The 23,401-nt window shown below is 35.5% G+C and overlaps 1 protein-coding gene across 6 annotated transcripts in view; it reads right to left on the bottom strand.

Annotated features, from left to right (window-relative positions):
• The window catches only part of VPS13B (vacuolar protein sorting 13 homolog B), a 486,539-nt gene that overhangs the window by 343,370 nt on the left and 119,768 nt on the right, over positions 1–23,401 (bottom strand). The window contains exon 18 of one of the 6 annotated variants that reach the window (XM_069779764.1): positions 12,044–12,653. The exons of the other annotated variants lie outside the window; for them this stretch is intronic. Within the exon in view, the coding sequence (XP_069635865.1) occupies positions 12,568–12,653 (86 nt within the window). The 3' untranslated portion in view covers positions 12,044–12,567. Of the gene's footprint in view, positions 1–12,043; positions 12,654–23,401 lie in introns of those variants that run through there. 6 annotated transcript variants of the gene reach the window in all.

The raw sequence follows: 23,401 nt of genomic DNA, 5'->3' as shown, positions 1-23,401 counted from the left end.
ATGAACACTATCAGGACAAAACCTAGATGCATTTTATCCGTTAAACTCTGAGTTCAAATAATGTGCAGGCGCATGTACTTGCTTGTCTTTGGTGTTTATTAACAATCACAAAAGCATACCAGATCTTACCCATAGCTCTCTTTTCTGAAGATGACATATTTACACACTCATAACAGCTCTTTCAGATTTCCTGTGCTGGGGGGAAGAAGTCAATTTAACACATCAGTAGGGTGGACATTGACGAGCACTGAGAGCGTTACCACTTTTTTCCTTGCATACAGCAGAACTTGGCAGCAACCTGGGAACACTGTGAGCAGGAATCCATTCCCAACTACCTCTTCTTCATTAAGTTAATTTCATGATTTCAAGAAAGATGCAAAGGGGCTTCCTAAAAGTCACTTTCTTAAACATGACCTAATGACATTTCAAGACCATGTATCTGTCATCCACCAGGCATATAACTATTGGTGGCTCAGTAATGTACATAAAGGTTATGTTAACATTATGGTAACGTAAGATCTAATCATATAGAATTACTGATAGGTAACTAACAATCACATAGTGATTTCCTCATGTGGTATAAATGTAGCTGTTCTTTTAAGCCCAACAGGTTGTAGTAAATGCTGAAAAGGCACAAGTGGCACCAGAGACAGAGATGAACAACACTCAGCCATGCTCAATATGACAGCCACTAAAACATGTCATAACAAAATCAAAGAAACACTTCAAAACAAAAAGAAAAGGATATTTAGAATATAGGGAAAATGGAGATTGCAAAGTTAATTATTCCTTTTATGCAAACAACTCTATCTTTCTGAATCAAAACAAAGAATCTATAATTTCAGGGATACATATTTTGCACCCATCTTGGACCTACAGCCTACAAAAGAAAACATAAAGCTTTAACCATGGAATTACTCTTTTCTGGTAAACTGAAGACACAGTCCATATCAAAGATACAAGAATAAATAGAATAGGGCAGAACAGACTGATGGTTTGAGGGCAAAGTTGTCAAGATTTAATGGCATATTATACCACCAATAAACAATCATATTTAAAAGAAAAAAATAGGTTTTTATTAAAATGATCTACCGTCATATAAGAGCTCCCAAGAAATCAGTAGGCCCTACTTCAGAAAAAAACTAAAATATCTTTCTTCAAAAACAATTAAGATGATCACAGTATTATAAAGCAAAATAATGTGATCTCCATAAAACTGTAAAACTGTGCCTTTCCAAACTACTAGTCCTCTTGGCAGAAGTCTGAATTTTCAGGAAAATTTCAAGAAAATGTTTCTGCGAATATTACAAGAAAATTTTAAAAGAGGAATTAGTGGTCATAAGTGTTAATCAATACAATGCAGTGAACTATAAGAGAATAGAAATTAGAGAGGGGGAAAGAGAGAGCAAGGAGAAGGGTGAGGGGCATTGGTTTCCCTGGGCATTACAGCAATACAATGGATTATAAATGGATTTATCCATCAGAAACTTGTGTTCAAATCCTGGTTTTGGCAGGTATTTCCTACCCGACCTCAAGAAAAACATTCAACTTCTGGGCATTAATTTCTCTAGAGAAATACAAGGTCTTACAGGGGCATTTATTTATTAAATATGGGAGGATTAATGTTTTGTAATAATTTTATTAATATCATACAAAATTTATCACTACACAATTAACACAGAACTATTACAGTGTTGCTGTTATACACGTAGATCTAAAAAGTTTTCTACTTGTACACAGAAACAACCTTAAGCTTGCTGTTACTGGACAATCCTCTGGATTAACTGAACACCACAATAATTGCTGTGTTATACATCAGCTCCACTGCTACCAAGTCACTCAGATTCAGCCTTTCCAGAAGTAAAGTTTCAACATCACCTATGAAAATGATGGACCCAAGCACACATGCCACTAAGAGTATGATCGTATTTTGGTACTACAAATGCATGGTGTTCCAAGTGTCCATTACTGGGGGCGGCAGGTGGAATGTCCTAGTAAGAAACAGAAGACAAGGAAGGAGAGCCCTGAACACTCTCATAGTAGTAGGGCTCCACAAAAGGGAAAGTCTTACAGAAGCCAGCAGAACATCAGGACCTACTTCCCTGACCAGACTAAATAGGGAACTTGGCTTGGCCTTGTTGTAAGTACGGATCGGAATCTGGCCTGAGCTCTCTGAGACAACCCTTTCCTATTTAATTTAAAAACAAACAAACAAACAAACAAACAAACAAAAAAACATCTAGGCACGTCATGATGCAAGTTTCCCTTAGCCCATTCCTATACCCTGAGGAGCTGCATTCCAGTACAATTAAATCAAGCCATAGACCTTCTTCTCTGTGTAGAGAGCTCAGGCAAGTGAAGTACTTTCAACAAAAGGTCCTCTCCGGGAAGAAAAATGAACTTATTTGAGCTAACTGATGGGGAAACACAGATCTTATTCTAATGATAAAAGATATATCTATACAGCTAGAATGCAGGCATTTTTTTGCCTACACAAGTTAAACAATGTTCAGAATTTCTTCACAATCAAGTCATGTACACTTTTGCTTTCTTTTAATTTAAAAACTTGAATTCAACAATTTGTCTGCCTTAGCTGGCTGGGATTTTAGGCACAGTCATATTATGTATATCTTAATCAGATCCTGCCTAACAGTGTATCAAACCCTTCTGGAATAAAGCAAATCAAAAAATGTAGGAGAAAAGAGACATTGCTGAACTTCTACATTTTCTGCTGCAGATAGCATGCCTTTTTGTTTATAAAATTAATAAAAGTTAAAGCATATAAGACCCCCACTTGGGAACTACTCAAGAATGTTGATGAACAAGAGCACTGCTGAATAAGAGCATTTCACGTCTCCAAAATTTTTATTCATTCATTGAGGCCTAACACTTAAGACATCCTTGCACAATGTTAAGCCAGCAGACCTCGATAATTTAGTGAAGCACATCCATCTTGCCTACCACAGGAAAACTACAAGTTATTGCTGAAACAAACAAAATGGCTTGCAGTTAAGTTAATCCACTGATACAACATATTAAAGAAGAGAACCCATAAAAAACTACTGGAAGGATGCAATGGTTTCCTAAATTAAAGTTTGAATCTCATCAGTGACTTTTAAATTTTAGAACACACCTTCACTAACATATTTAATGTTCTGTAAGAAATAAAAGAAAATATTGTCCCTGTTCAAAAAGCCTATCAACTGAAAAAGGGACAAAACCATGGTGGGATATGCAGATATATATTCCATTTATACAAATGGATACAAATGCAAAAGTAGTAAAAAAGATTTTATAGTACAGAGAAACAGAGGGAAGAACTGCAAAACATTCCGTAATTTTGATCTTTATTCTAGTTATATCTTTCCCTGGTAAACATTACAATTAAAAAGCCACCCATCATCTTAAAATGCTTAAGAAATGCATATTGACTGTATCTCCACAACATTTTAAAAACTGGGCAAAACCTAAATTGATAAAGAACTTCCTATATTGAGAACTACACTGTTGCCTAAACAGCTGAAGCAACATTTTCAAACTGTAACCAATTCCAGACCCCTTTGGGCATCACACAGACCATGCTTACTTCTCTCTCCATTCCTACCTCCACTTTTTCCCCATTTTTCTTAAAATACAAGCTATTTTATAGGGTGACTGTAATATGATACTATGATCATTGCTGATTGCAGTTAGAAACAGACCCTTCTAATCCAGCTGCTCTCCACTTCAACAAATGCCATTTAAAAGCTACTTCATAAAAACATTATTGCTTCATACTTAAAAGACATTAAGTCAAGATTTTGGAAATTCCATTCACTTGATTATATCAGCAAGTGCACTATATGTTAGATTTATCATTAAAGCAAAATCCATGAGAACTGTTTTCCAGACTTTAGTTAATGCTCTTATGACACATTTGGCCAATGAAAAGGGATGAAAAACAGTAGTGCTTTGAAGCAATAGCCAGTAAATGCCGCTGTGGTTTACCAAGAGTGGGATGCACAACATATTAGACCACAGTTAATGAAATTAAACCATTTCTTATGTTTTTTCAATATGTCCTGTATTACTTGTTTGGAAACTACACAACTGCTTCATCTTTGAGATTTTACTTTTTTCTGTAGTAAATTTTATCTCTGACATCTACGGTAATTAAATCAGTAAGCGACTACCACTGTTTTGTATTTTATAATACTATTTGAGGCAAAATAACTCAATAAATAAACTGCATGTTCTTTTTTGTTTCCACATAAAAATGAAATTTTAACTTTATGTTCCTTATTGAAAGATCCTGGGAAAAGATTACTGTGAGGAAAACAGGATGAATTATTTGCATACTACCTACTTGTATAAGATGTGCATTGATAAGTAGTTTCCTTCCATAATATGCCCATGAAATGTGGATTTAATGTAATGCCTTCTTTACACAGTTCGACAGAAAAAATCCTTCTGGCAGATATTTTGGTGCAGTAGATTTTTAAAGATATAACTCCAGTCTTCATGTACAATTTCTTCAACAAAGCAGTGAAGTGGCTTATTTACCAAAGTAAAACACTATTTGTCCTCTACTCTTCTGAAGCCTTGAAGGACCAAACAGATAATTAATTTTCAAAACCCATTTACTTCTCTGTCATTTTTAAGTATTTACACACTAATTATAAATCTATGGTTAAAGCCCAGCTAAATTAAGTACTTAGAGGACTATATGTCTTCATTATACAACAATATATTGTATATTCTCCTACTTATATCAATAAATCTATGAAAACAGTATTTTTTCTCAGAATTTGAGACAGAAAGTTCAAAGGTGAAAATTAATTTCTTTCTAGCAGTCCAACCAGCTGTTGTCTCAAGCAAAGAACTCAGTTCTCTTAAGTCCTTCAAGCTTTCCCAATGAAATTCTTCACACACTGTATTTTAACAAGTTAATTTATGACTAAGCAGTGTTAACTAATAAACTTTTCCAATTACAATAATTAGTTAAGAGTAAACTGAGGGACAGTCAATAGTTCAGGCCATTTTTACACACCGTCACTTTAAGAAGCTACTACTATTCTTCCCCAGGGACTATCAAGCTGCAATTTTGCTAGTTATAGACATCAGCATAGTGAGAAGATATATGAAAGATTAGCCATGAAATACCATCAAAAACAATATCTAAGAGAAAAGGCAAATGGCAACAGCCCTTCTCCTACCCCAAATCAGAAGAGCTACTGTCTTCTGTTTGCTACTCAGAAACACTTTACTAAATATTGGAAAAACACCAATATAAAAATTAGAACACTCCTTTGGCGGGGGGGGGGGGGGGGGGGGGGTAGATATTGGACCTTCCAATAAACAGAACATATTGTGACACAAATTGCTTTTTCCAGATAAAAAACATTAAAAAGTCAAAAGTGGAGCTCTCAATGCAACTTCCAATATTGAGACTATAATTTCTGTATCTATAAAAACAGAAGTCTCCTAAAGAGAAATAAAATGAGATAATTATTGTGCTTAACAGAAAATTGTCCTTATTAGCAGAAGTGTTGAATAACATGGTCTTTAATGCAAGTTAGACGGCACACCAAAGTGGCAGTGAAGCTCAGATCACATACCCTCATTTCCATAATCATTTTCACATGCCTAGAATACATTAAATACAGTACCATCTTAAAAATGAAAAGCAGACATTGCTTTGAAAATTAATTCAATATTTAGCATGTCACACTCAGAAAAGATCTCCTCCTTTTATAACTCAGAAAAATTGGAACATAAGTATAAGGATGTTTATTATTTCATTTGCCTTAATTCTGTCCTATAGGCACAAGCATACACTACAGTTGTGGAAAGATGGCATTTCTGCTTAGAACACTGTATTCTAACAATGTAATCCATAAGTCTTTCTCCAAAAATAAACATATACAGAACCTAAAAACAAAACAAAAAAAAAAAAAGAAAACAAAACACCACACAACATGGAACCTTCTTTAGCATGCATTTCCACATACCTCACATTAACTACTCCTGCTGACGGACTTTGATCTCAATAGTCTCCAGTCGCTTCCCAGAAAGAAACACACACACACATCACAAAACATTTCTTCTTAGCAGATTCTTTCCCCACAAACAAAAATTTAAGCCTACCCTTAATGTATATACATATCTTGAATCCCCATATGCTAGCATTGCAGAAGTTAGAGCTAAGGGGTCCATGCAAGAATGCTAATTAGGAATTGCTGTGAATATTGCTTCTCTTTATGCTGACTTTAGAAGAGGATCAAATTCTTCCCTACAGTCTGTATCTGGGTTATTCATACTCAAGTTAATTCTCATGTTAATTTAGCTCTAAGGGCAATTGCTTATGGAACAAAACTAAAATTACTGCGTCTGTAACAGCAGTATTGTTGCTCATTTGTAATTATTATTTCCAGAAGCAAGCCCGTGGTTCTTCTCACCATAGCAAACTGAGCTCAACTATTAAACCCTTCACTGTGAAGAACTTGATTATCTCTTCTAGATAAACAGGATGACTTGTGAGAAGTCACCAAAGAATTAATAATAGGCAAGTAGAGCTAAGCGACATTCTCCCTGAAGATCACACCAAAAAATATGTTAAATTAGCTTTAACTTCCATCTTCTTTCAGGACTTTTCATTATGCTGCTGCAACAAATTCAGAAGTTTCACATATGGGAATGGAAATCAATTTTGCAGTGCTAAGAAGCCCATACGCAGCAAATGAATAATAAACCATGATAATGAAGCCTTTCAAATTACATCAGTGCTTTGAAGAACTTATATACAAGTGGGGGAGCAAGGGAGAATTCCTCTAAGTTCAATTATATCATAGGATAAATAAAATATTCTAACATCAAGCTTCTCCATTCACATCACAATGCATTAGCTACTTCTTGTAGTGGTTACACAACACATGACAGTGCAGTTCCCAAGACTTCAGACAATGTCAATAAATACAGGAAAGAATTTTTTTCAACACACCGACCAGAATGCATAATTAATAATCAGACATGTTTCAAATTAATTCTCAGAGGAAACAGTTAACTAATAACCTTTTCACAGAGTACACAGAAGCAATGTGCACCAGCTATATGAAATGGCAACTGATGTTAAACACACTAAATTTCAATAGGCTTCATCCTATCATGGGAAACTATACATCTGCCAATACATTCACAGGTGGAAAGATCTAGGTTGTTATCTTGCCAACCCAAAGTATTTCACTGCAACAGGAGACAATACACAAAAGACAGACCATACAAAAGGCGTAAACTATTTACAACAGGAAATCAAGGAAAGATTATATTAACATGATATGTGAAAGTCAATTTACCCCATAACAGTGACCCAAATTAAAAAAAAAAAAGAAGTAAAGATTTCTAACGCTGGTGGCAAAGCTAAAATAGACATACTACCCTAATACTCAAGATTCAAATGCCTTTTAAAGAAGAAAATATGCCCAGACTGATATGGACACACATAAATGTGATGTGTAAAATAAAAGAAAACAAGACAGAGATCTCATTTCTTTTATAAGGAATGCGTATTTTTTTTATTTCCTCTGCTAAGTATGTCATCACCGTAGGGTAAAGCCAAAAATATCCAGATGTTTTGATAAGAAAGATTAAGAATAATCTTGTTGATGATCAAATTTTGTTTTTCCAGAAGACAATGTTAAAAATGGAGGCTGCCAGCAGCTTTAGAAACCTACTCATTTAGAATTACTCCAACAACTTCCTTACAGATAATGCCTTTGTTATATTTTTTTTAAAAAGGGAACACAGCAGTTTTACAATTCATTAAGCTGCTTCTCAGCCACACATAAGCAGACAATTCTCAGTCACATTCCCTAAAGATTTGCAGAAGTCTAAAATATTTCTGCTGCAAATATATAAACTGAGTAATTTGAAAACAAACAAAAAAAAAGTAATAAGTATCTTATAAGAATGCCACGTAAAGAAATCTCATCTCTGTTGCTGATCAGTTATGTTGCTAGTATAAAAAATACCACACCTATACAAACACACAGCATACTTAAGGGAAACAAAGAAACAAAAGACAAAAACAAAGGAAAACACTCACCCTTGCTCCAGTTGCACCCAATGATCACAAAACAGGTAGACCATTTACATATTCAAGCAACTGAAGGAAAGGCCAACCTTCCTTAGGAAATAAAAATCCCAGAGGAAATGAAAGTGGAAATGAAAGTAAGGGAAAAAGGCATTTGGCTCTACACCTTAAGAATTGCCTACAGCAGCATATTACAGACAAGTCCCTGGAGTCTGGCTGAGCTTCAACAGTGGCAGCATTACACCATAAATATTGGGTCATCAGTGGTGTAGTTGGCTGATTAAGAGATGAGGTAATGTATTTACTTATTTTAGTAAGAAACTGCACAAAATGCAGCCATACAACCTGGCATACAGAGAATTTTTGTACAGATATCAAATAAAGCAAAACACTGAAATCAATCATTTAATTAGAAGGAAATACAAGTGACTGAGAGACTTCAAGGAGATTGCATCTTACCTATTTGCATAGAACACAGAGCAAACCAAACTAATCACACCACCATCCCCAAAAGACCCAAATCGCAAACAATAAATTCATATTTGTTCCAGTAATAGCACACGAGAAGGACTTTTCTTGTTAATGAAGAATTATCTATAGGCCAGGTGTGGTAGCTCTTAAAAAAACATTGTTACTGGTTTTGGACTGTGGATAATATTAATGCTTAGCATAGTTTTGGATAAAAATAGTAGTTTTCTTTGCACAGCATACCCATGCAGCTGTACAGAGGCTTGCTTCACAACTCTTCATAATCGCAGGATCCCTTCACAAACACCATCTTCATATGCACCTTCCCATAATCGAAAATTTTTATTCTCTTGACTCCTACTTTAAATTTCTCCTCCTACATCTCCAAACTAGGTAAGATGAACAACCCTTAAATGTTGACCTTCCCCCCCCCCCCTTTAAGGCCACAAAAAAACAGTTGACTTTTTTATGGCAGTGTATCTGCAGAAATGCTACCCTATGAGACTGGCTAAGTCGTGACAACTTCTGAAATGTAGCAGTATATAAAAAAAAAAATTAAAACTTTGCTTCACAGAAAGTTACTCACCACTTCAAAATTGAAGGACTAAATCCTACCTACATGCTGACTACAGATATCTGCTTAGTAAAATTTCAATGGAGGGATGTTACTAAAAGAAATTTCAGCTATTTTACCTCTCAAGAGTAATGCACAAAGTATTTTTGGCACAATGCTACAAGTATTTTCCAGCGTAGCAGAATGTAGAATTTCATCAGCTCTGACATCCTTTTGATTGAGGCAGTATGGATTTCATCATTAATAGAAGAGGCACAAATAATCCTACGTAATTTACAAGTCCAGTGTAAACAATAAGAAGGGGGTATTAATAATTATTTTAAACACACAAAAATGTAAACAATCTTAACCTGCAAGATTGTGCATCTTTCAAAAGTAAAAGAAAAGAAGCTGATGCATTAAAATAAGAGCTTGAGATGGCTGCAAAGTGTGATATCAAGACCAGCTTATAAATTCATTCAGCTGTGAGGTGCTCTCCCCTGGGGCAATGCCATCATTCCCTCTGTCTTGAGTTGCCTCTAATGCTTATGTGGGCACATTATAAGCCAGGTAAATGTCTAAATTGACTGAAAAATAACCCTCAGAAGGAGCAATTTCCAGCTGGATCTACAAGCTGAACTAACTGCTCACGTATCTGCCTGATCATTAGAAGGTGTGGGAAAGCTGCTGTCAGGTGTGGAAGGTAGGACCACCCCTTTACACAGTAGTATGATCCTACATCAGCTAAAAATAACAGGAAATCATATCCTTTGTAAGACAGTACAGACGAGTTTTAAAACCCTCTTATCCTTATGAAAATGCCTGCAATCAAAATCTGGCACCAAAACGCTTCAATAGTGTATACAAGAATAAACAGGTAGCAAAAGTTTCAAAAAAGATTGTGTGTGTCTTTGTAAGAGCTAGATCCAAGTTTTATGTGTTTATTCCTTGAACCCTTAAAGCCTTCCATTAGGTGTACAATTAGACTGAAAAAATAGTTTAAAAAAAAAAATCTGGTTCAAACACACTGTAATCATGGGGCTGAGGGGGAACAAAGCAAAACTCTGAATACATTATAAATGAGATATGATAATTACAAAGAAAGAACACAAACCACTGCTTTGTTTCTGGGTAATGTACTTAATATCCTTCCACACAAAGGTAAATATTATTTGTTTCGAGCTACTGCCTAGAGGCCTCAGGCATCAGGGCCCTGTTGTGCTAGATTAGCGATTCTGAAAAGCAGCTATGAATGCCACCACTACATTAATTTCATACATTTAAGTGTTAAAACCCACTATGGATTTGCCATCATAGTAGAAAAAAAATTAGATCCATAATATAAAATACTCTACACATATTACTAAAGGACGTTTCGAATTTAAAGCACTTAAAGATTAAGTAAGGATCTGGAATCAGGGAAATGAGGAGACAGGTGTGTGGGCAGGACTGACAAACAAGATTTGCAGTTTCCACCTCACATCCCTGCAAATAAATTAACTACAAAAATATTACCAATTAGTGTTCAGAAATTATGGATTTGATTTTTTTTTTCATAAAATGACAAAAATTAATAATGTGTATTTCTTCCACAGGGTCCCTGTAAGTAATTACAGATCACATAGGCTCAGAAGAAGCTCAGATGCTTTGGATTCTCAATGGCAGCAACAAAAGAGAAAAGAATGGACTGTCAAACATTGAATGAAGAGGAAAAGAAGATGGAAGTTTAAGGCAACTTAATACAAGTCCCTATATAGTGAAGGAAAGCAAAACAAGACAGCAAATATGAAGAAACTATATAGGAAGTCCCTCTACACAATCAGTAAGAAAGAATAAAAAGACAGAACTAATAGGCTCAGTAATAGACTTTTGAGTAAAACTGTATAAACATCATTTGAATGTGTCCTTCATTATCTCAGAACAAGTCCAAACATCTAAAACAGTGCTGATAATGTAAATCAATACATATATATAGCCTGTGTGCAAGAGAAACAGCAAAAGATAATTTCTTCCTATAATATGACCCAGCAGGAGTATCTTCAGTATCAAGTAACCAAGACAGCCACCTGTCCCAGTGGTGAGTTACACAAGACAACAAAAAGTAAAATACTTATCACCTGCTGAAAATAATAGTTTCCTATTAAAAGCCACTACATTGTCAAAAGTCATTATAACTTTCCTAGAATTTCATTAGGCATTAAGAAGGAAATACCCATTAAGAAAGAAATGAAGGAGAGAAGTTCCTTGTACTGGATAATTTGCATAAAAAATGATTATTATACAACATGTATTTGCTGTATGTCATTTTAGACTAACATCCAAATTTTTAGTTCAGTTAAGACAAAAATGTTTCCTTCACATAAACAGTCTGCATTCAAAATATCGTTGAAGAACATAAGAGTTAAACCAAAGGTCCACCTAGACCAACATCCCACCTGGAACTAATGCTGGATTGCTAAGGAACAGCATCAGAACAGGGAAAGTCTGAATGACATTTTCTAGATGATCCCCCAACTATTAAGAACATATGAGTCCTGAACCAGGAGTGGTTTTGTTTCAATAGCCTTTCCATCATTTTGTTTTCTTCTCTGTATTTATCCAGAGGTTGTTTTGTTTGTTTAATGTAAACCAAGAGCAACCATATTGTCTTGTAACAGGATATTTTACAGTGTGACTAATTCCCATGCGGAAATGACTCCTTTTGCTTGGCACCCTTTGGAACCTGGTATCTACCGGGTTTGTCTGATGACACCTAACCCATACTGGAGGAAGCAGTTACTCAAGTAATAAAATTTTCTGAAGCTTCTACACTTCTCATGGTAGGCTGGTCTCAATGTAACCATTCTCACTATTGGAAATATGTCCTTTATTTTTAATATACCAATTTCCATGGGTTTAACTGGAGGGTTTTATTAAAGAAAAGGCAAAAAAGATGAAGGAATGCTTTGCTACCCAATTTACTATTCATTTGAAAGTACAGAGGTGGCACAATCAGGTCATTTTTCAAATCGCAGAGGACAAGGATGCATTCTTTACTTATTGCAATTGAAGGTCTCTCTCCAATTCTCATGAGCTTTACAGATCTCCTCTGTGCCCTTTTCTAGTTTTCAATTTTCTTTTTAAGCTACAGAAAAACTGGACATAAGCATTATCTTCTGCCTTATAAACATCACATATAAAATGTATGTTTACATATTCATATTTTATCTTTCTGTTATCACACACACAAAATTCCCACTAGCTCCTACTGACATAGCATGACACAGAAAGTCCCTTTTGAGTTGTGGGCTTCTATGATTCCTGCCCATTTTCAGCATCCATGCTTTTGAAGAGCGAGATCCTCATTGTATAAATTGGTCTCCATTTCTTGTTCAAATGTACATAATCCTGGATTTTATTTCAGTGGGTCCTAATAACCATGTAATTCAAATCATACTGTGCAACTGCCCTATTACTATCATTTGACATTCCTCCTAAATCATGTATTTTCCAATGCATAATGGTAAGGTTTTTTCTGACAGCTCTGTGAAAAGGAATATTTCACCTTTGACATGATGAAAAGTTCTGGAATAATAAAATAGAAAAGTGCATTTAGTGTGTTTTTAAATAAAATATTCATAACATTATACAAATGTCACTAAACCAAACAGATACATAAGCAGTCTTGATTCAGGTAAATGACATATTAGCATGAACAATCATAAAAAATGCGTAAGGAGTAAGAAGCCTATTTAATGAAAAAACATAGAAATGTTTCCATATGTTTTATGAAGTATTCTTTACCCTTTAAATGAGCACATTCAGATTTAGTCTTTGGCTTTGTTTCAGAGAAACCCCATCTGTACACTACATCGCTTACAGGCACATCTCAGTCATGCAATAGCTATGTCACAGCTCATATATCAAATAAAAATCACATTCAAGGCCACACAACCTTATATACCCAAAGTCTTCCATCCTATTTAAAGTAATCCTAAGAGAGCTCTTATTGCACCTCACTGCTGATGTCACATGACTTTTGTTGGGAAACAGAGTCCTACAACCGAAATATCAAACAGCTCTTAACACAGATGAGAATGATCTAAAGGACAATTCTATTGTACTTATATATTCTGGAAGTCTTTTTTTTTTTTTTTTTAAACAAAGAAACAGGTGTGGGACTAAAAGTATAAAAATAGTAGCACTGCACAACATTATGTTGTACCGTGAAAAGCAGGATAAAACACAGACAACTCACAGAAGGCTTAACGAATTCATCTGACACATTTCGATTCAAAGCTAGTAAGGCTGATTGCCCACATCAAGGACAGAAAGTGAAGAAGTTGTTATTTTACCTTCCCAACATCAAAGGTTTCAGTACCAGAATAATCTCATCTCAAACCCAACAGCAAGGATAACTAAGTCAAAAGGCTTCTATCCACATTACATGGCAGTCCATAAACCCGTTAACTTTTGTAGCAAGGAAATAGTATGAACGGCCATGTTAGAAATCTTTGAAATCGTGCAAACCCAAGCCATCTCCTCCACAGAACACCTCGAGCAAGCAGAATGCTGCTGAAACATTTCTCTTTTTTTTTTTCTTTTCATTATTATCAGGAAGTTTCCTTTGCCAAAGAGAAATTGTGCAAAACAGAAAAAATATCTGAGGTAGTCAGCTAAATACAAATGCCTCACAATGGAAACCAGCTACCTTCAATTAAAAAACAGATTCATTCTTGCCAATGCTCAGAATTCCAATGTATCTCTGAATTACTGGTGATACATATAAAGATGATTATTCAATAGTTGTTTCTCCATAACTTCCTAAGAAGGTAAAGAATGTTTCCAGCAGCATATGAAATAGCTAAGTCACTATAAAACAGAGTATGTTTGTTACTTTGGGGATTTTTTGATTTTAAAGATTACACTGATGAATGACATGGCAATCATCAGGAAATATTCCATTTATTTAACTTCAAACAGTCAGTTTCATGGGGTTTATCCTAACAGCATTTAATAATTTGTATTTAAAACAATTAGTAAAGCAAAAGAAAGATGAGCCAACTTCTGTAACACTTCACAGTCTGCAAGCTTTGTAAACTTTTCTTATGATTTGGTATTGTAAGCCTGGATTCTCATAATACTGATGAAATATTTCATTTTTCAATCACCACTCACTACAGATAAACCTACTAGGATAATATGCAACAGAATGGTCAAAAGCCTCATATAAAAACATATACACAACAAGATACAAATTAAATATAAACCAATAGCAAAATACACAACTTCAGCTAGCACCAAAAGCTAACAAGGGCCAACTGCATTAAATAGGCACAGTCTGATCAAGAGGATAATTCAGAAATCAGCTGACTCCAGTTAGAGATCTGGGGAAGTAACATTTCAAACAGAAAATAATTTGTGAAGCATCAAGTAACACAGAATGAAAAGGAGAAGAAGGAAGCCTTGTGGTCATCAAGCCTCAATTCTTTTAAACTACAGGCCACAGGACTCCCCTCCTGTATTTAAACAGCAGCATGAATCTATCAAAAAAACCCTGCAGTGTCAGTACATTGTTGCAGTCATTAACTATTGCCAACATAAAAAAGCATCTTTTAACTGGAATTCGTTTTGGCTGCTAGAACATGTTACATCTCAACTTGCTAGACAGAAAAGTTTCATTTTGAATACATGATGCAGTTGCCTCAAATACCAGTACATTTGCGTCCTACAAAGCAACTCTTCCAGGCTTGCAAGTAATTTCTGTTACGAGTAGCATCTCCCACTCCAAAGTCCACATCAGCCTTAAGATCAGTGGCTTTTCAAATGCCAGAATAATGACTTGAACAGCATTCAGTCAAGCTGTTCTTCAAGGCTTCTGGCAGGACAAGACAACATACAGCGCTAATCTGATGTAGGACAACCATGGAGCCATTTCTCAGCATTATGCTCTTTTTGTTTATATGCTTAAAATCAGTGAAAGCCAAGACAAAAAAATAGCAGAGAATGAAAAGATATTTCCCACTTGAATACAAAGACTTTGCCAAAAGGGTATATATGTATTTAATATCGGTAAAAGAAAAAGTCAACTACAGAAATTATAAATATTTTAACTTTTTGTTTAAATTATAATTCAGTGGCTTACGTAAAGAAGAAAGCATCCTGACACTATGGCCAGCAAGTGTGTGAGTGCCACTTGGTAAGCTGTGTCCAAAGGGGAAGCACCCAGAAGGCTACTTTGGCTCTGACTGTGATTTTAAGTGCAACTGCACTAAGAAGTCATTTTCTAATTGACTAAAACAAAAAAAGCTCTGTACTACCTCAGTAAAATAGAATGTGACACCTAAGAATAGAAGAAAATTGAAGTGAGTTTTACAGAAATGAAGGGCATATCTGTTTCCTTTAGATTATGAGATGCTAGAAAGACCTCTACTGACTACAATTTATTAAACAACATATTATTAATGAAAAAAGTTTCAAAACAACAATAAAGAAAAGTCAGAGTTGGTTAAAAAAATTTACCCTATAGTTCATGGCCCTATTTTACCTATTGTATCTGCTCATCATTTTTCACTACCATTTTGGGCAGTAATTGCAAGTCATACTGCAGGATAGAAAAAGAAGGAAGTAAGCCCTAGATAAGAGTTGCTTAAAAGACAATTCCTCAAATTTCAGAAAGGTTAATGAACAAATTGCAACTCTGACCTTTTTGATACAACATCTTAAACCACAACGTGAAGAAATCTGACACAATCACCATTTCATCACGGTTTCAATGAGCACCTACCTCTGCTTGAGAAGAGCCAGTATTCATTCCCACAGGTAAGTCACCAGTCACCTCAAATTCATCTCTTACCCTTACTTTTACCACCATAATCAAATCCAAGATTCTTAGCTCCAAGAGGAGGAGCAGTCTACCAACAGCTGTAGTCCTGCTCACTGATGCAGAGAACATTCACATATTAGGGCTCTCCTTCATTATTCTCCGTATTTCATGCTACTGGATCATAACATCAGTCTGGGCTGAGGCCAGCTCTGTCCTAGCTGGGACCCCCCAGCAGTCTGGAAGTGGGGCCCAAGAGGACGCCCCCTTTTTACCTGCCCTGGTTGCTATCACAATGGGCAACAGCAGGGTGTCACACAAAGCTCCTCGGGAGCTGCCCTGGAAGAGTGAATCACACTACTCTGCAAGTTCTGGGTGTCAGCATTGGATTCCCCTTTGCCACCCCTCCCCCAGGCAGAAGAAACCCAGAAACCCAAATCTCCTCTTGCACCATCGGGTCTTTTCAATATCCCCAACACCTCAAACAATTCCTTTTTTCTGCCATTCTTTGTAAAGTTTTCAAACTGAGTTCTGCAGTATTTATGTGATCTATCCCAAGCCTATACTTTCATAAATGAAGTGTGGACTGGAATTCCAAATAGATAATACTCAGGCATATACCGAGGCTGGCATATTAAAGCTTCAAGTTTCCCCGTTCTTTATGGCAGAAACTTTTAAAGTACTATAAATGCCTAGGAAGTAAACATGTTACCAGAATATGTTCAATTATATTCAAAAAACTGAGTGAAACACTGAAAGAACAGACTGCAAAGGAGATTAAGGAATGTGATACATGCACATAGAGAAACTGTTATTCTACACACAGAGAAATCTTATTGCATTACAGCAAACAAGAATTTCGAGGGAAAACTAAAGAAAATCTCACAAAGAACTAATTAATATACAGATACTCATGCCATTTTGAAAGCCTAAGAACAAAGCCACCTTGTGCAATAAAACATAGTCTCATGTTCACCCTGGAAGCATTTGTACAGTTAAATGGGTTCCAGAAAGGATTGGGCAATATTATAGAAACCTAAATGACAATCCTCATAACTCAGACCAGCTTCAGAATGTAACAGGGAGGGAAATACACAAATTTAGTTCTCTAGAAAATAATCTATTTTACTTGTACATGTACTTCAAGGTATTCTGTTATAAAGTCTGCAGCTTCCTTTTCTGCAGCCCAATTTTCTCATCAAATGCTACCATAGCAAATGCAGCATCTGACTGAATACTTGATAGATGAATATTAGAAAAAAAAAAAAAAAAGTCTTTCAGTGAATGCTCTGAACGCTATTTCTTTCTTTTATCTCACAACCATACGTGTGGAATTTTCAGTGCTTACTGCAATGCCCTAAAAACTGATCACCAGCTCTTTTCTGTTGATCATTTTCCCCTCCAGTTTTTAAGTTAGAACAGTTCTTTACTGACATTGTTAGAAAGAAATTCCCCTAAAGGTTTATACTCAAACTTGGACAAATCATTCAAGGTAGCAAGTGAATTGGGAGGGCTTGAGATGGGAAGACTGAGATCATGCCAATAGTTTGGTCCAGTACTACTCTCTTTTCTAGCTAGTTTTTTTTCCCTGTATTTAGGGAACATTCTGTACATGCAGAGAGAGTTTTTCAAGCCTTTGTGCAAATTTACAGAAGGCAAATTTTATGAATTAAAGAAGTAGTTGTTCTTATTGCTGAATATGGTAGAGGTACTATCTTGGTGATAAGCACAAATCTGCTGGCAAGCTGTGTTTCATTGATAACATATGGGATACTGCAACATATGAATAGATAGCAGCATAAAAGTTTTCCCAGTGGGAAAGTAGCCTGGACATGAAGTACACATCAAAGCAAGTTTTATAAAAAGCTCTCTTGAAAGACAGAAGATCAAGTGCTTACCACTTTGGTGATCACAACCACCTCATCTAAGCCCAGTGGATGGAATACAGAGTTAACTGATGAAACCAGGAGCTATGAGAGCTATAGCAAGAGGCAATCATATGAGCTTTCAACAGAACTGCAAATGCCGTTATGTCAGTGCCTCAAAGCTTTGCTTTAAAGCTTACAGTCAGTCTAAACACAGTAGACATAAATATCTATGGGCTCCTAATGTCTCTGAAGTGAGCTGGTTTGTTGGCACAAACAGCATATTTTTAGATGGAATTTCCCAAGACCATGCCCAGAATAGTGCAGTTCACCCTTCTGAACTGTACGTTATCTTTGTTATAACACAATTTCACAGCATTTGAAAAGCTGTTGAATACATGCAGAAACTACGTTCTTTGGAAGCTAAGTGGGACTCTAAAAGAATCTGCAAAAAGATTAAGTATAATAGATATCTAACAGGTGTTTTAGAGTGTATACCCTACAATTCTAAACTTGCCAGTCAGACATTTACTGCCAAGAGCATACCAAGCACACGGCCATAACTACTTAGAACAGCATATATTCACTGTCAAGCAATCATACAAAAATTGCATTAAAATCCTGGGAAGCATGAAAGACAGTACAACTGGTTTAAAGAAGAAAAAAAAATTATCCTCCCTGTTACCGATTCCTTGGTTTGTAACAGACCATAACAAAAAAACCCTTTCGCTCTGGTACATTTTGGGTGGAAGGGAAGAAGAGACTTTGTTCCCTTCTGGCCGGCAGAGCTGCCACTCATCTCCATTCTCCTGAGTAAAAATGGACTTCTCTCTGACAGCAAATTACAACAGACTCATGCGATGTCCAAAGTGTCTCTGAAAAACACCTATTTATTCTTAACTGTAGTCATCCTTTGGAAGTATAAAAGTATGAAACCTTCTCTTTTACCAAGAAAACAACTAAACCAGGCTTTTATTTAACTCCTCCTTTTGCCGACATTCACTGCAGATGGACAGCTGACTAATTCTTCACACTGGTAACAAATGTGAAGGTACTCAAAAAAGAGTATAATTCTGCATCCCAAAATTTAATTGGGGTCTGGATTTCTGAGATGGTATGTTGGTATACATGTTAAAGGAGAGCAACAGAATTTAACATAGTCCTTTGACAGCCAAAATATCAGAAAATACAAAGTCAGAAAGCTGAATGGACCCAGCTATCAAACAGTGGGGTACAACCACATTTGGAGGATGGTTTGTTGCTATCTGAACTGAAACCAGAAGACACCAAATAGCTTCTGAGTACAATCCACTGAGCTCACACTAAATAGGCTGATACAAAGATACCAGAGAAGGGATTTTTCAGGAAAGATTTTCTTTGAGAAGACAGTAAAAAGAAAAACAATCCAGAAGATAGATGAAAATGGAAGTCTCAAGGACTCCCTGACTTCCTAAAATAGTAAGTTGGGACAGCTCTTCAAATCAGCACAGAAACTCTTCTTGGTCAGCTTGTAGTAAAGCATGTGACTAGTTTATTAGTATTTTTACTTGTTATTACTTTTCTTCAGAAACTTTTCTCCAGTAATTCCAATTACTAAAATATCTAGTTTAAGATGACTTGGCCACATCACAAATCTGAGATTACATATCGGAAAATGAAAAATGCTAACTAATACAAGAATAAAATAGTTGGTATAACAAAATTGCCGTATCCAGCTGTGGTATGTCAAGCAAGCCAGGTGAAAACAAGAGATCTAACATAAGAAGGGAACTCAAAGCTTCTGCAGAGATGCAAGGATATATCACTAGCTTCTATAACGTTGGGATTCTCACACCTTCCTCTGAATCATCTAGTGGTGACAATTCATATGAAAAAGAACTAAATGTAGTTTATTAACAGGATCAGAGTCCTTAGAGCAATGAAGCTTTTCTTCTTCCAACAGCAGGGTGAGAAAAAACATGTCAATGTCAAACTGGAAAATCTGAAAAATTACTGGAATACTTAAAGAAATCCCTCTGCATCAGTCTTGATTTAAAACATTTCTGTAACACTAGTTGAGACCTGCATTTATTCTTAATTTCTGTATTTCCTAGTCAGTCCCCATGCCCTGCAATAACTGAGGAAAAAATTATTACAAAAATTCCCAGTTCAGAAAAAGCATCTTTAACAAGAAAAACAACATTTGAAACTACCATGCAAGAGACAATTTTACCCTTCTATACCCAACTGATCAGATCTCCTGCTGTTTATTAAAGAAAAGTAGAAAAAGAGGCAAATCAAAAGGAGAAAGTAAAAAGATTGGAACAAAGAAGTCCAATAAAGAAGAAGAAAAGGGTCAAATATCCCAGGATCTGATCTAAGAACAATAAAAGGAGGAAAAGATCATGAATGAGATGCAGCAACAAAGCCAGGGTATAAAAGCAGGAGAAGTCAGGATAAGAAGGTATAATATCTGGTTTTATTTATCATGTTGCCCTCAAAACAAACAAACAAAAAAGTGAAATATGAAGGTGAAAAAGGGGAAAAAAGATGAAAAAGCAAAACACATATTTGGTTTGATCTGTGTCCATACCAGCCTTATGATATAATTGTAACCAAAAGAAATTAAGCACAGACTGAGGACTACACTTATTTAGGTGATCTCCAACTAAAACAAAGGTGTTTCTGGAAATAGCTCTGATTACTTCCTCTGAATCAACAGCAGTGCTGGTTCCAAAGTATGTTTTGGAGGATGTCAAGCAGATGCAGGAGCTCTTATTTTGCATAAGACAAAGCTCCCAAAATTCAGCTGTGGGTGTACATAGAACTCTGACATCTCCTTAGAAGCCAAGCTGTTACTTAACATATAGTATGATATGTATCTTTATTCATGAAGGAAAAAAAAAAATCTACAACAATACTGCAAAGTAAGGAATACTTTCCTACACTAGTACAACACTTCAAAGCAAGATCAAAGCAGTTACATTTGCTATGCCATATTTAATTTTCCTATTGCACTTCACATAAACAGAAGGGACATTCACTGGGTACTGTTAAATAACACTGTAAGAGAACACCTCACTTTCTTCATTTATTACTCATTAACTCCCCTCCAAAAGCAAAAATCAAAACTGTAAAATGTTATTTTAAAAATTCCTTGCTTACTATAGTTCCCTGAGAATCTAACATTTCACTAGCTTTGTCTGCCTTATTGTTACTACCTTTTTATGTTACTGTGTATTTCTACTATTGCTAGAGTTTTTCTCCAAAAGAACTGCCCACCTTTAGAGGCATAATACTAACCTAAACAATTCATGGTCAAAGCACTGCTCTAATTTTAGGTTAGTATTTTCCAGTAAAAATATACTTTCTGTCCTTACCATTACCTTATTACATGTACCTTGCATTAATTCTATTCTATGACTATCAGGTAGACTAGACACGTAGGAAAAACATTATTCTTTACTGCATGGGTCACAATAATCATTCCTTATACAGTGTGCGTTTCAACAGCTTAACAACTCCCACATATCCCTGGAGAAAAATATCCTTTTCTTGAATATCCATGCAATTAGAAACTGACATTTGGATCTATAATCTCTAGGTTTAAAACAATCACAACTTATGCAGCTTTTTAAAAAGCCTGATTTAATATAATAATAAATCATGTGGGGCATCAGACTAGCAATTACTATTGCAGTACGTAATACTCTGGTATCTTTCTACGGCAAGAACACCATTGGTATTTATCATCTTACCTTGTCACAGGAACCAAAATGCCCCCACAAATGGAAAGTAATTTTCCATGTCATTCACTAGAGTTCATTACATAAAAGTAATTTTAGAGCATACTAGTATTTTGTAAACTATTAGTATTGTAGGCACTATAATAAGTTTTAAGCAGCAGTCCAATACTTGGAATCTGTCACAATTTCAACTTCCTGCAACTTTTATTTGATCAAAACTACACACATTCTGTAAACTCACTACTCAAGATCAACCTTCAGTATTACATGTTTGCAAACAGAAAAATGTGCTTACACCACGTTTAACAGTTTGTAAAGGTGCTTATTCTTAAATCTGTCTACTTCTGATTATGCCTTTTTTTGTTCCCCTAAAGATTACTACTACAGCAAACATTTTTACTACAGGAAGCTCCTGACAGGAACTTCTTCAATTCTGTACTTACTATTTTTTCATTTCATTCACATTCCCTAATAATCTATTCCACTCAAAATTTCCTTGCTGATATTTCTTGCCTCATCAAGATCAAAACCTCTAATTAGCCTGCTACTTTCCAAACCATAAAATTTCTCATTCTGAATAACAAGGAGGAACATATACTAAAAGAAATTGGAACATCTTATAAACTGATCCGAGTCATTTAAGGATCACAAAGCATTTTTACTAACTTTAACCCTACAATGGCAAAAAAAAAAAAAAATCCCATATTGTTATTCAAACAAAACTACTGTCCTGCACAGCATTACAAACTGAACAAACTATTTCACTCAGACTGAATGAAATACATAACAGAGTGATACAATACAATCTTTTCTCATTACCTTTTTTCTTTTTACGTGCATAAACCTGAGGATAGTGGGTTTTGTTTTTCCAAGAAAAGATCTTCAGTAAGAGTATAACATCTGTAAGTGACAATCTGCATGGGAAAACTTACCTGGAACATTTTCTTCTTAATCTGCAGTAATTTGGAGAAGGGTTAAATACCTAATGTAGTCACTATCTTTGTGCTCTTTTTTAATGCTTACAATTCTTGGCACTTGCAACTGACAAAAGTGGGGAAGACCTCCACACTTTTTTCAACCATGTCCACAGAGAAATTTTAATACATTTATTTACCCAAATGGAGGAAAAAATGGAAGACATGGATGTATTATGGAGACATGAATGGCACAGAAAGGAATTCTTAGACCAAACTAACTGGATGATGAAATTTAATAGCTGGCATATTATTTTAATGCACATACAGGGCATTCACCTGAACAGTACAGAACCATTAGAAGGGGGAAGATTGTGTGTATGAAAATATTATACCTCATTTTTACAATCTAAGTTACGGATCTGCTATTATTTGTTTACTGCAGGGGGTTATCCATTTGTTTTATGTTCACTCCAACAATGGCATTTTGAAACAGCACTACAGAATGTGATGGCACATATTTAAGATTTTTAAATAGCAACTACTGAAGCCTGAGAAATGAAACTTGTGAACAAAGCCCTGTTAACAGGCACTTTTAGCAGCCCACAACAGCTTTTTTACATTTTAAGATGAAAGGACATCCCATGAAACCATAAACAGAAAAGATTATACAATAAGTAGACATAAATTATTGATCATTTGTTTGTGTTGTATCACCTGTATGCATTTTCACTTCTCTCTCAGAATATCTCACTATATAAACTGATCTAATATCCTATAAAGTAGTATTCTTTAATCTGGAGGGGAAAAGGAGAGATACTGACTTCTTAAATTTCCACAACTGCCAAACTACCACAGAGTGATGGTCTGAACTGTAAGTATTTGATGTCATACCTTAGTATACTTATTAATCAGACAGAGTGACTGAGTTTGTTTGTACTGGTAGCATCAAAGCTCAGGTTAAATCTAGCTGGCATGAAAATTAGAACAGGAAACAGATTCCAGA

This window comes from Haliaeetus albicilla, chromosome 3 (genome assembly GCF_947461875.1).
Source record: "Haliaeetus albicilla chromosome 3, bHalAlb1.1, whole genome shotgun sequence".
Classification (NCBI taxonomy): Eukaryota; Metazoa; Chordata; class Aves; order Accipitriformes; family Accipitridae; genus Haliaeetus; species Haliaeetus albicilla.
This window is presented reverse-complemented; position numbering and strand designations above follow the sequence as displayed.